This window comes from Chenopodium quinoa, unplaced genomic scaffold (genome assembly GCF_001683475.1).
Source record: "Chenopodium quinoa cultivar QQ74 unplaced genomic scaffold, ASM168347v1, whole genome shotgun sequence".
Taxonomy (NCBI): Eukaryota; Viridiplantae; Streptophyta; class Magnoliopsida; order Caryophyllales; family Amaranthaceae; genus Chenopodium; species Chenopodium quinoa.
The window spans coordinates 1,584,640-1,598,220 of record NW_018743850.1 but is presented as its reverse complement, the minus strand read 5'-3'; the positions used below and the strand labels follow the sequence as shown (position 1 = coordinate 1,598,220).

General features: G+C 39.1%; 2 protein-coding genes across 2 annotated transcripts; one reads left to right on the top strand and one right to left on the bottom strand.

The window, feature by feature from the left end:
• Positions 1-2,336: 2,336 nt before the first annotated feature.
• Positions 2,337-8,787, top strand: LOC110685895 (probable methyltransferase PMT27). Its single transcript, XM_021862444.1, has 8 exons — positions 2,337-5,824; positions 6,070-6,219; positions 6,530-6,800; positions 7,046-7,156; positions 7,249-7,423; positions 7,506-7,778; positions 7,873-8,067; positions 8,152-8,787. The coding sequence occupies exons 1-8, from the start codon at positions 4,397-4,399 to the stop codon at positions 8,357-8,359; spliced, it is 2,811 nt and encodes a 936-aa protein (XP_021718136.1). The 5' UTR covers positions 2,337-4,396; the 3' UTR covers positions 8,360-8,787.
• A 274-nt stretch (positions 8,788-9,061) lies between these two features.
• LOC110685894 (glutaredoxin-C3-like) lies at positions 9,062-10,791 on the bottom strand. Its single transcript, XM_021862443.1, has 4 exons — positions 10,547-10,791; positions 9,860-9,933; positions 9,663-9,761; positions 9,062-9,546 (listed from the first exon to the last, which is right to left on the bottom strand). The coding sequence occupies exons 1-4, from the start codon at positions 10,705-10,707 to the stop codon at positions 9,491-9,493; spliced, it is 390 nt and encodes a 129-aa protein (XP_021718135.1). The 5' UTR covers positions 10,708-10,791; the 3' UTR covers positions 9,062-9,490.
• Between the last annotated feature and the right edge of the window lie 2,790 nt (positions 10,792-13,581).

Below are 13,581 nucleotides of genomic sequence, written 5' to 3'. Positions count from 1 at the left end.
GTAATATAATACTTCCATATTAAATAATTAATTTTCCAAGTCAACAAAATTAAGAAGAAACGCATTCTTCAAAATTTCCTAATTTTGCCTAACTTGTGTTAATCAATTTATTTATTATACGTCAAAAAAAAAACCAAACTCGTACCAGACTAGTTAGTTTGAAACCAATGTATATTGCCAAATGCTAAGTTGTTGGAGGAAGAGGTAGGTACTAGGTAGTACGTGAACAGTAGATGTAATTAATACGTCTATTGTTCAAAATTAAGGCCTTGTTTTAAAAATATGAATTCCAACAATTTCAATTAAGAGTTAGTACTAGAAAGAGTATCTATTTGTAGTTAAAATTAAAACTTATCAGATGTACATGATATTTTAATAATTATTACCTACTATGTACCTTTATATTCCAAATAATTGCATTATATCTTATAAGTAATATCATATCATATCATCATAACTTTTATACTCAATAAAAACTATGGTGATTTCCAGTGTAAATAAAAATAAAAACCATAAGATAAATGTGGTAAATAAAAATCTTGAAAAAATATGATTGTAAAGAAGAAAAGGGTGTGATAAAGAAATGAAAAAAGAGAAGAAAATGAAGGGTTGAGAATTGACAAGAGAGAAAATGACAAGGTTGGCCCCCGATCACGGCGCATATGGGCTTAAACGAAACATAGAGATTACAGTCCGTACGGGTATGTATTAATGCAGTCCACATTATTGTTTGTTTGGTTGTTTCTGCTGGAATCTAAGCTGAGTGATCCCCCACTTTCAATTCAAACTTATTGCGATTGATACATAAACAGATTTGAGAGACCAGACAATGCGATAGTGATTTATTCTTTATTTCTTTGATTTTATAGACAACAACTGAGGTACACTCATACATACTTGTATTAGTTATTCTGACCTTACAACTTGTACGCATACAGTATACACTATACTCATACACTAGTACGGAGTACTCCGTTATCTACCGTTGGACCATGGTTAACATGCAAATGGTATTACATTGGGAGGTGCATGTATTGGATTAATAACATGTTAAAGGAGTGATTGATTGATTTTGTGGCTCTTACATTTACGACTACATTTTTACATTAACATTAGTGTCTGCTGTCATTATATTCTCGAGCCCAGCGTTTGTTCCCGGGGTTGACTCTCTCCAGCTACCTCCTTGTCTCCCCCCCTTCTCTCTCCTCGATCTCCACCCCCTGTTTCATCAAATCTACCGACCTAATTTACTCTTTCCCCCCCCCCCCTTCCTTTTTCCTATTAAGATTATAGGAACTCATGTATGTTACTCCCTATGTATTAATGACAAATATTAATTAATTAATTATACTAATCTGTGAGTAATTTATCGTGCGTTTTAAAACTTGTACGGAGTACAAAAGAAGAAAAGATATTAAATGCCCTTAACCTTCCACTTAAAACATATTCTTGGGACTTAATAAAAAAAATAAGCTGATAGTTAAGATCCAGGTATATGCTTTAAAATCTACTCCATATTACTTATTTATATATAACTGTAAGGGCTACATATAACATTATCTAAATTTATTTAAAAAATTTACTCCCTTCGTGTTTTAATAAGTGTCACAGTTTGATCAAACACGCATGTCAAGACACAACTTTGACCATTAATTTATCTAATTATATGTTAATTAAATCATAGGAAATTTTATAATATGAAAGTATACATTATAACAAATCCAACCATGTCTTATGCAATAACAATTGTTTTTTTTATATATTACGAGTAATAAAATAATCAAGTCAAAGTCATTATGTGAATAATGAAAAAGGTCAACCTGTAACACTTATAAAAATATAGAGGGAGTAATCAAAATTTATAGGGGCTACAATGAAATTAAAAGAAAACTAGTAATTGAGTGGGATTGGAAGAAAAGAAAAAGGAAAGGTTCGTATAGAGTGTGGGGAGCTTGAGCTTAATGCAAATGGAGGAAAGAATGGGATGTTGTAAACAAGAATGGGATGGTATTGAACATGGTCCAGGTTACAAATAAGGATTGTCAAGTCACTAATCCGAAGTGAAACAGAATGTCTCAATCTCTCTCTAAAGACTGGAGGATCTACATGAGTAGAGTGTAGACTAGTTGTACTCCTCCTATATGGGCTATATGCCTATATCCTATGATGAATGATGAATGATGAATGATATTAACATTAACTTGAAAGAGAAATGCACTCCACTAGACACTAGTACAAGTACTGCGTAATTAGATCATCACTATCCCATTCAATTAATATTTGTAAAATACGAGTAATATAATTATTGTCCACCCACCCACTAGGCCACTACCAAGTAGAAACAAAACGAGTCCAAGATATAGTCACCATTCACCAATCAACCATCCATTTTGTCTATTGTCTATGATCGATCACTCTTATACACCAAAGATATCATTAGCCTGATTTAGAAACCAATAAATGTTGCTGCACTAGTCTAATAAACCCAATCAAAGAGTATACTTGTCCATTTCCCTATTTGGGTCCTTAGCTGTGACATAATTTGTATGGGCAGACAGCCCAATTAGGCAGGGCGGATGATGCAATCCAGTAATAAAGCCCAAATAGGTATGGGCTGGGCTGGTGGATTAAAACAAAAAGAAGGCGTAGGTTAGTAGCAGTATAAAACCAGGAGTGTGGGCACCAGCTGCAGAAATGGAGGGTTCTGGAAGCGCAGAGGCGGGTATGGGATGAACAGGGTTGAGGCTCGAAGCGGCGATGAAGAGAGGGAGAGAGAATCATAGTATGTAGAAATGATTTGTTTGTGAGGATTTATTGAAAATCCGATGATGGCAAAATGTTAGTTTTCAATCTGAATAATGACTCTATGTTTCTCTCTCTAAATCTTCGCTGCTCGTCTCCTCTTCATCCCAAAAACAAACAAACAAACATACAATTACATAATCAATACGGAGTATATAAATATAATACGCTTTCTTTCTTTCTTTCTCTCTCTCCTCCTTTTACGACAACACCCACCTCTCGTCGCTTCCCCCTCCCGAACCTTATGATGATTCTCTCTGAAGGTTCCCTTTTTTTTTTTTTTTTTTTTTTTTGAGTTTTTGTTTTGTTCAACATTTTTCCGGAACCAAGGGTTTTTCATTTTTGATTTTCGATTTTACATTATTTTTTTTCTACACAAAAATGTACCTTTATCAATTACAAGCATGCACCGGAAATTACTGAATTTTCACAAGATTTTATTGAAGCTAGTACAGTGTGTGTTTTATTGAATTGGAAAGGTAGAAGTAGAGGTGTTTAGAAGTGGATTATGTGATTGTAGATTGAATGTTGATTCTGGTGATTGGTGTGTTTTCCGCAAAAGCCTGAGGTCTTGAGTGCATAGCTTAGCAACCAGAATCAGTCAACTGTAATACAAACCTATTAGCTCAATTTTGGCAGAGCATCGTGCTGTATTATTGCTGCACAATGATGTAGGTTCGAATCCTACATAGGTTTTTTTATTTTTATATTTACTTGCTCTAATTATGGATTCCTATTGTTGCCTATTGATTTCAGGCCTAGGTGGGCACTGCTTCTCTCCATCTGGTGCTTGATATCACAATCACTGATTGACTATACTGAATCACTAAATACATTATTTTTCATACAATGTCTTTGATCAAGGCTACAATTTTGGATAGCAATGCTTATTTACTGTTAGCAACACATTAAGATCTTGGTAGCTAGTGAATTCAATTTCTTTAATGTTACATTGGGATTCAATTTCCCACTTTTGTTTAGCATCACATACCAATGACTGTTTCTGTGTGTTGTCAATACTACTATATAAAATTATCAGAGCATTGTAGGAATATCAGAAATCCATGTCAAGGAGGTGAACAGTCTTGCCTTCTACTCCAATATTTTGTGCTTGAATTTCAGGTATATTTGGTTGGATCTCTTTTCTGATGATATTTTCAACTTAATCTAATTTGTTCAATGTTGGGATGTGAATTTTGTGCCCTTTTTGTTCCTTTTCATTTTTCTATTGCCAGATCATTGTGATTCTCATTCTCAGTTCCTTAAATTGTGAGCATGGCTTTTTAAGACACCAAATTTTCCTTGTGTCTAGGCTAAATTAAGAACAACTAATCGAAAAATATGCATTCTATTTATAGCTAGCTTGATGTAAGGAAATGCTGTAACTAATTCCCTCTCCCTACTCTCTTGGATCTTTGAAACATTTTGCTCCCCCTCCTTCAACTGTGCATGCATCAACCTAGGAAGCTCCACAAACTAAACACATCTCATTTTCCCTTTCCACCTCTCCCACTTAGCATTCATTTTTGGGTTTTGCGCCTGAGTAATTCTTGATCCCAAAACTAATCAAATCCTTCCTAAATCATTTTCACAAATGGCTTTTGGAAGGATTCGAAATAACAAAAGACCCTCATCTTCCTCAAATTCATACCTCTCAACCATCACTACTGTAGTCTTCATAGGCCTCTGTGTTTTGGGTGTATGGATGCTCACCTCTGATAGTAATTTAGTCGTTGCTCCTAAAGCCACTACTCACGCTTCTACCACTGTTACACATGATGAATCCAATGATCTTACCACCCTCAACAAATCTAATGAGAAGATTAATTCAGGGACATTTGAAGATAACCCCGGAGATCTCCCCGAAGATGCCTTAAAAACAGGCGAGTCTCAGAAATCTCAGGAAGAGCAGAAGATTTCAGACCAATCAAGTACAAAGGACTACTCTAAAGAGTCTAATGTCGGAGTTTCCTACCAACATATTGCGGAAAGAAAGGATTCAACACAGGAAAATGAACCAAAAAATGATGGCACTGGTAGCAAGGCGAAAGAGAAAGAACCTGATGATGAAAGTGCTCAGAGTCTGGGTGGCAAAGATTCAGAACGTGAAAAGCAAAAAGAACGCCAGGAACAAGTTTCAGAAGAAAGCACGCTCACTGAGAAGCAGAACATTCAACAAAGTGTTGTACTTGATCAGGACAGCAACAAGCCTAAACAGCAAGAACAAGTTGTAGAGAGCAAAGATGGTGATCAGCAAAATGCAAGCGATCAAAGTAATGAAGAGGCAACACAGAAATATGACAATCAACAGGCTTTGGAAGATGATCAACAACAGGACAGAGAACAACAGAAAGCTGACAACCAACAGACAGTGGAGAACCAACTGGATCAGGAACAACAAAAGTCTATTAATCAACAACAGACTGTAGAGGAACAGCAACAGCAGGATGAGAAACCAATCACATTTAGCGATGAGACAAAGAGTGATCCATCTAAACAGGATAGCAGTGAAGATTCAGATGCTAAACAGGAAAAAGAAGACACAAGCAAGCAAGACAAACCGAAGGACCAACAGCAAGAAAACGAAGCTGCCAAACAGGGTGATCCTGAGCAGGAGACTGAGGGAAATACTCAGACAAAGGACTCAACAGGATCAACTGATGATAAATCTAAGGAGTCAAACTCACTCCCAAACTCGGGGATTCCAAAGGAATCCAATGAATCCAAAAGGTCTTGGTCGACTCAGGCAGCTCATTCCAATGATGAGAAACAAAGGCGGAAGGAGAATGTTAAAGGACAAGTTGAGGAGAGTCTATATGGGTACACATGGAAACTCTGTAATGTGACAGCAAGCTATGACTATATACCTTGTTTGGACAATGTGAAAGCACTACAAAGATTGCGCAGTACAAAACATTTTGAGCATCGTGAGAGGCACTGCCCGGAGGATCCCCCAACTTGCCTAGTGCCCATTCCTCAAGGCTACAAAAAACCTGTCCAGTGGCCACAAAGCAGAGATAAGGTGAGATTATGTTACAACTAATTTCACCTATTCCCTAGAGTCAGCAAGATATACATGTTTCAATGTTTGTTTTGATTACAGTACCAAAATTTAACATGAGATATATGCTTATATATTATTTATGCAGTTATGCGCCGTAAAAAAGAAAAAAGTACTTAACAATGTTATGCTTGTTTTGTCAGATTGTAAATCAGCTTTATACTAGTTTGAGAGTAATTAAGATTTACCTGTGTGGAATTTGGCAGATTTGGTTTCATAATGTACCCCACACAGAATTAGCAAAGGTTAAAGGCCATCAAAACTGGGTTAAAGTTTCAGGGGAGTTCTTGACTTTTCCAGGTGGTGGAACACAATTTATACATGGTGCTCTTCATTACATAGATTTCATTGAAAAGGTGAGTTATTTTTTCATCACTGACATGTTCACAAAGTCAACTGAGGAGTGCACTAGGTGAGAAGAGAAGACATCAGCAAAGTTTCATCAATTTTCAATCTGCGAGAAGTGGTCTTATCCTACCATTTCTGAATCACAAAATATGATATTTGACCTGCCAAAACATATAAAACAAAAGAATTTACACGCTCATCTTTATTTATAAGAAAATATAAAAGTAGCAGTACACACACCGCACAGTGAACACGCAACAAATATTAATGCTGCAGATAAAGGCAGAATAACTGATGCTGACTGTTATTTGTCTACAGACTGTCCCAGGAATAAAATGGGGCAAGCACACAAGAGTAGTATTGGATGTTGGATGTGGTGTTGCAAGCTTTGGAGGTTTTCTTTTTGATAGGGATGTACATACAATGTCATTTGCGCCCAAAGATGAACACGAGGCTCAGGTCCAGTTTGCCCTTGAGAGAGGCATACCAGCAATATCTGCTGTTATGGGTTCTCAGAGGCTTCCATTCCCTAGCAGAGTGTTTGATGCAGTGCATTGTGCTCGTTGTAGAGTTCCATGGCATGCAGAAGGTTAGTAATCTAAACTTCAGTTCATTAAAATGGTCCATTTACATTGTTATTTAGCTACTTTACCATTCAACATAAAAAATAGAAGGGGAACATAAGGCTATATGTATATCCCAAAGAATAATTATCTGAAGTACGTACTTTGTGGTAGACTTTTACTCGAACAAGAGGACTGACTGATTTTTAAAATGAATCTCCTGTTATTAAATGAAAAGGCTAGGTTTAATGTACTTGGAATTTCTATGAAGGTGGTAGACTTCTACTTGAGCTGAACCGAGTACTACGACCTGGAGGGCATTTTATTTGGTCAGCTACACCTGTGTACCAAAAGCTTAAAGAAGACATGGATATATGGGAAGGTATTTATGGTTCTATATATGAACTAGGAAACTAAAATTTAACAACATATGCATATTCGAAGAAACTGATTAATGTAGCTTTATGTTATCAGCCATGTCTGCACTAACTGCATCAATGTGCTGGAAGCTTGAGAAGAAAGAGAAAGATCCTATAAATAAAATTGGAGCTGCCATATTCCGCAAACCAACAAACAATGAATGTTATGACAAGAGAAAGGAAAATAAACCTCCAATGTGTAAGGCTGATGATGATCCGGATGCTGCATGGTAATTATCTCAATCACCCTCAGCCCCATACAGGGAGTATACGACATCTAATAATTGTTGTTTTTTTTTTTTTTTTGGAAAGGTATGTGCCACTGCAAGCATGCATGCATCGGGTGCCGACTGATGAGTCTGCAAGGGGAAGCAAATGGCCAATTAGGTGGGCTAAAAGGTTGCAAGCTCCTCCATATTGGTTGAACAGAACTCAGATGGGCATCTATGGAAAACCAGCTCCTGATGATTTTGAAAAAGATTACGAGCACTGGCAAGATGTGATGAACAAGTCATATCTGAATGGACTTGGCATCAGTTGGTCAAATGTGAGGAATGTAATGGACATGAGAGCGGTTTATGGAGGGTAAAAAATCCCTTTTTCTCTGCTCATGCTATATAATATTTGTATTTGGAGCAAAGGACTTGAACTAATTACATGCTAAACTTCACGTTTCTAGATTTGCGGCAGCATTAAAAGACCTTAAGATCTGGGTCCTGAATGTTGTCAATGTAAATTCTCCGGACACTCTTCCCATAATCTTCGAAAGAGGGCTCTTCGGAATATATCATGACTGGTGTGAATCTTTCAGCACATATCCTCGAACATATGATCTTCTGCATGCTGATCATCTTTTCTCAAAGCTGAAAGAAAGGTGAGAGAGTCTATTTCCAATAAAGAAAAGTTCATGACATTAAAATTCTAGCAGATCATAATTTCTGTATTGTTTTCTTTGTAGGTGCAAACTTATGCCAGTGATGGCAGAAATAGATAGAATAGTTAGACCTGGAGGCAAGTTAATTGTTCGTGATGAGTCCAGTGCAATTGGAGAAGTTGAAAACTTGTTAAAATCACTACATTGGGAGGTTCATTTGGCATTCTCCAAGGATGAAGAAGGAATACTCAGTGCTACAAAATCTGATTGGCGACCAACATATGATCCGTGATATCTTACCTTGTAGCTTTGCAGGTGGTAAACAGCTCCATGTAGTTCAAGATTTGGCACATAGCAATACCCTGGATTTGCATCCCAAGGGATTTTGTAGAAGCAATTGCATTTCAAAAAGCAGCTCTGTTGCTGTTTTGCCAGTCTCAAACATAGACCATGAGAAGGAAAACTCCAGAGATGAAATGCAAAGGTGTGATACAATGATATTGTAATGTGAAGTTAATTAGTACTGACAGTACAAGGTTGGTAGCATTAAAGTTAGAATGATCGTAGTACTTTGAAAAATTATGGCTTGTGGGTCAAATATGACCGCGGCCAGAAACTCATGTGTATGAGAAGCTGCTAGTTGGTTAAAGTTATGTGCGTTTGATTGATAGTTGGCTTAGCAGCTACAATGCCAATAAGCACCTTCAATGACAGATATTATACGGATTAGTCAGTAAGTTTACACAAGTTCAGAATCATTTCGCAAAACAACAAATTGAGAATTGCATTAAAATTTCATTTCTATGGGAAGGAGCTTAGACTCCGTTTGTTTAGATGGAAACATATTTCATGGAAACTCATTTTTAAAAGAAAACAATTTTTAATGGAAAACATGATAGTGAAAAGGGTTTTCCTTTCTTTGTTTGATTCTAGGAAAACTTATTGGGAAATGAAAATAGAAGTAAAATAAAGAGAAAAATATGGCATTTACAAAAGGAAAATGTTGACCTCATCTAAAAAGTAACTTTTCACCTAAGAGAAAATTGTTTTCTACCCTCTAACATAACAACAAAGGAAAACGAAGAAATGCAGAAAAATTACTTTCAATCCACCAAAACAAATAGAGCCTTAAATACAAATTACAATTAAAAAAAGAATACAAAATTTTATTTTTTATTTTTTTTCCTTTTCCTTTTCCTATTCTGATTTAAGGATAAAATAGAACAAAAAGTACTTTAACAAGACATGGTGTGAAACTGATTACAAACCCTATCAAATCTATCATAATCTCATGACTTCATGAGTACATCAGGTAAAAAAAAACCCATGAACTGTCCTCATATCTCGAACACTGTAGTTTTGACAACCAATTGGGGATGTTTTTCTTCAAAAACATCATTGTAGAGTGATCATGAATTCATGATCAACTACTTGAGAGATACTTCTGCAACTGCCCGCTCAAGACAGCACTCTGAAGATCTGAATTTAAAAAAAAAAAAAAAGAAAAACATCATGCAAGATGACAGTTGAGAAGAGACAGGACAAACAAATTCATGTCACTGTAAACTTATGAATCTGAATCTGAGATAGCATACCATCTGATCCTCCAATATGCTTGCCATTGACAAAAACTTGTGGAACTGTACGTTGACCAACCAGTTCAAGCAGGATATCCTGAATATGAGAACCATCATCTGAAAATGACGATTAACAGTAGAAACATGTTGAACCAGATTCATTAGGAGTACCAAACGATGTTATGGCCTGGACAAACAATAGACTCAAAGAATACCTCGGAGGTCAAGCTCCACAACAAATGGCTTTTCCTGCAGTTCATTAAATATACGCTTGGCACGTAAAGAGTATCTGCATCAATGTCGATAATCATAATGAAGAGGCTAGTGTATAATGCAAAGTCCAAAATTCCACTTTGATAGCACAAAGACCATAGATGTAACACAAAACAATAACAAAGAACAAAGACCATGTCTGATTTAACCAAAAGATTTATGCAAAACCTTAAAACCATGAGTAATTTTGTACAAAGTTAAGAACATTGACCAGTTGAGTAGCCCAAGCAAAAAGGTCATATGAAACAGCAGAGTTAAACAGCTAGCTCAAACTGTCATTATAGTAAGAATTAGGGGAAATCATACTACATAGTATGATTATGATCTAAAACAATACTCACATAATCAATAAACGTGAAACTTCCCAATAATAATTATAATAGTACTGTACTAATTTCGGTGTTCCAAATTTGTCAATTAGCATGGAATGGAGTATTAATAACACCCAATAAATCAAGCCTCAGGAATTGTTAATCACAAAATCAAAGTGTAATGTCAGTATGATATGTGAACCAAAACCCTAAATAGCAATTACAATCAAAAGCGCAAAAAAACTTGTTTGAAGCAGAGCAACATAGAATTAGCTGCGTTAGGGTTTGAAACAAAGTAATCAGGAGAAAGAGAATTACGGGCAGTATGATTTGGAGAAAACGGCGATTCGATTGGAGTAAATGACATTGTTGACGAAGGCAGAAGCTGAATTGCTGGCCATGGCTGCTTTGAATCCGCCATTGTCACCCAAAAAGAGCATCACGACAAAAATCACCCCAATTCGATCACACCGCTTCATCTTTCTCTCTCTTTCTTCTTAGTAAGTCAACGCCTGATGCCCTGATTCTGGTAATAACTTTGGATTATTAATTCATGTACTGATGTACATGTACTACCAGAGTATTTATTTAGTCATGTATACCAAATACTGCAAATGTACTAAGGCCCAATCTCAAATTCACCCCTTCTAGTATAGTATGCCCAAAATCTAAATTACTCCCAACTTCAAATCTTTCCAATTTTCTACTACGTACATTCTTCTCTTCAATTTTCCCTATTCAGCATTTATAACTGTTTGGGTCCAATTTAGTCCAATTGGGCTTAGGCATTAAATGATCCAATTAAAAGCCCAAGGTCAAGGTTCATCTCTCCAATTGTGCTAAAGTCAAAGATCAGCCTTCAAGTCAAGCCAATTGGGCTAAGGCCCAACTTCTCCATGTATGAAGAGGTATAAAAGCCATCAATATTACATTCTCATATATTCTCATATATTCTGATAGATTCTGATTAATTCAAGAAAAGCCTCAAGCAACAAATTCTCTTGCATAGTGTTTTCTTTCCACAAATTGTACTGACTTTAGCATTGGAGGGGCCTTCCTCGGCAACACCCCCGAGGCTAGTTTACGTGTGTTTACTGTGCAGGAAACCTTCGGCCCAACATTACTTGGACCGAATCTAGTCTTCTCCGTTTCATCGGACCTTCGGCAAGGTCCCATTGTTTTCACCCGAAACAATTTGGCGCCGTCTGTGGGGAAGACTTTCAAAAATCTTTAAGCCAAATTTCTAACCAAGATCATCTTACAATTATCTTAGTAGCAATGGCTAAGAACCGCAAGAGCAAAGGCCTCCGTCAAGGAGCGGGCGAAAAGCCTAAAACCCCTACACCATCACCCTCGCCGGACCGGAACTCTCCCAAGGGTGCCAGCTCGGGGGAGGATCATACAAGGAGGATTCCCTTTCTCCCGTGATTCATGACTCTCATCATAGGCCGAGTCACTCTCGGCCTAGCAGGGGTGAGTCCGATCATAGGACACATTCAGTGCCCCAAAGCCAACCATCGACTGTGCGCCCTCATTCCCATACTCGGCCAAGGACCCCTTTGACGGGGCCCAGCTCGGAAGAGGTGGCAAGAGCGCTGGCAGTTCTCATGGAGGCGATGAGGGCACAAAATATGCCACCACCTCGTGATCGAACTCCTCCGCATACCCGACATCAGCGGAGGAAGCTAGACCATGATGGTGGGAAGCTTCCTTCCTTCCGGGAATTGGAAGAGTGGGAAGAGGATACCTAGAAAAATGAAAAAGAGAGGAAAAAGAACCCTCAATTTTTAAAAGGATCCTCATCCTCCCGACCAGAGACGCATAGGAGCAGCAGCTCAGCTTCTCGGCCAGAATCTACTCACCGAGAACCTGAGACTGTTCGCCGAAGCGTCCTCGACCGACTCGGCGGCAAGGAACCGAGCGTGCGCAGTCGCCTCTCGTTCCCTGCGGCCGAGGCCCAGACTTCCCAGCCAGGGACGAAAACCACTCCTACCTCTCTAAGAGGGCGGAGCGCGGTCCCTTCGGCCAGGAACAAGGGCAAGGCCGTTATGCTACCCGCCAGTTCACCATTCGAGCAAAGGATTCTGGAAGAGCACGTGCCCACGGTTAAAATACCGTCGCACATCACATATGACGGGACCTCGGATCCGAAGGATCACGTGGCCTCGTATGAGACTCATATGCATCTTTGCCCCAGATCCGAAGCGACTTGGTGCAAATATTTCCCAACCACTCTCAAGGGGGTCGCGCAAGCGTGGATCTCCAAGGGAGTAAAGCAAGGCTCCATAACAGGGTGGGATGATCTATCCTCCAAATTTAGGAGCAAGTTTTCCACGGCAAACCGCCGAGAGAAGACTACTGCAGAACTCATGAGTCTGCAACAGGGGGAAACCGAAAGCCTCCGAGACTATCTGACCCGTTTTAGTAACGAGTCATCCAGCGTCTCTCAGCTGGACCAGGGGCTAGCCGTTTTTGCAATACAGAATGGCCTTCAGCCCGGGAAGTTCCTTGACTTCATGGTCATGCATACCCCGCAGACCTTGGAGGAAGCTCTGAATGCCTCGGATAAGTTCATCCGAGCCGAAGAATGGAACAAAGCGAAAACCCAACCTCAATTTGGGGGAGGGAAACAAAGACAAATACCCTTGGCTGAAGGCCAAAGCCATAAGGCAAAGGGAAAGTCAAAGGCCTCGGAGCAATCTTCGGCCAGCGACCCAAAGAAGGAAAAATCTGCCTCATACACAGGCATATACGAGTCCTACACTCCGCTCTCTCTTCCACGCGCCAAAATTTACAGCGTGACGAAGGAGGAGCAGAGTTACCGAAAGCCGAGACCACTCCCAGAGTGGTATCAGCGAAAAAATAAAAATCAGTGGTGCGAGTTCCACGAGTCTTCGGGACACAACACTGAGGAGTGTATCCAACTGAAGGACCAGATAGAGGACATGGTCCGGAAGGGATACTTGAAAAAATACATCGCGGATCACCGCGAGAAAAAAGAGTCCGAGAAGTCAGCAAAGGACTCTCGGCAAGACCTCGACTTCCCCCGGAAGAACAGTAAAAAGCCGGAGGGGAAATTCCCTCTCCGATCAATGTTATCTCGGGAGGAATATACTCTCGGAGGGAGCACAAGCGACACCTTAGAGCTTTGACTCACCAGGTGAACAACGCTGGCATTCAATCTCCCCAGTCGCCGGTGCCGAACATGACGTTCACAGCCGTCGACTGCCGGGGGATAACGTTCCCTCACGAGGATCCGTTGGTGATCATCGCCACGGTGGCCAACCACGACGTCAGTAAGGTCCTTGTTGACGGTGGCAGCGGAGCAAACATTCTGTTCCGAAAGGCCTACA

What these genes read in the sequence shown, in the direction of transcription:
- LOC110685895 (XM_021862444.1), top strand. Translation starts at nt 4,397, where the DNA reads ATGGCTTTTGGAAGGATTCGAAATAACAAAAGACCCTCATCTTCCTCA. An exon ending in AGACATGGATATATGGGAAG is followed by an intron (nt 7,157 to 7,248) that starts GTATTTATGGTT and finishes TTATGTTATCAG; the next exon opens with CCATGTCTGCACTAACTGCA. An exon ending in GATGATCCGGATGCTGCATG is followed by an intron (nt 7,424 to 7,505) that starts GTAATTATCTCA and finishes TTTTTTGGAAAG; the next exon opens with GTATGTGCCACTGCAAGCAT.
- LOC110685894 (XM_021862443.1), bottom strand. Translation starts at nt 10,707, where the DNA reads ATGAAGCGGTGTGATCGAATTGGGGTGATTTTTGTCGTGATGCTCTTT. An exon ending in TGTGGAGCTTGACCTCCGAG is followed by an intron (nt 9,762 to 9,859) that starts GTATTCTTTGAG and finishes CGTCATTTTCAG; the next exon opens with ATGATGGTTCTCATATTCAG. An exon ending in GCATATTGGAGGATCAGATG is followed by an intron (nt 9,547 to 9,662) that starts GTATGCTATCTC and finishes TTTTAAATTCAG; the next exon opens with ATCTTCAGAGTGCTGTCTTG.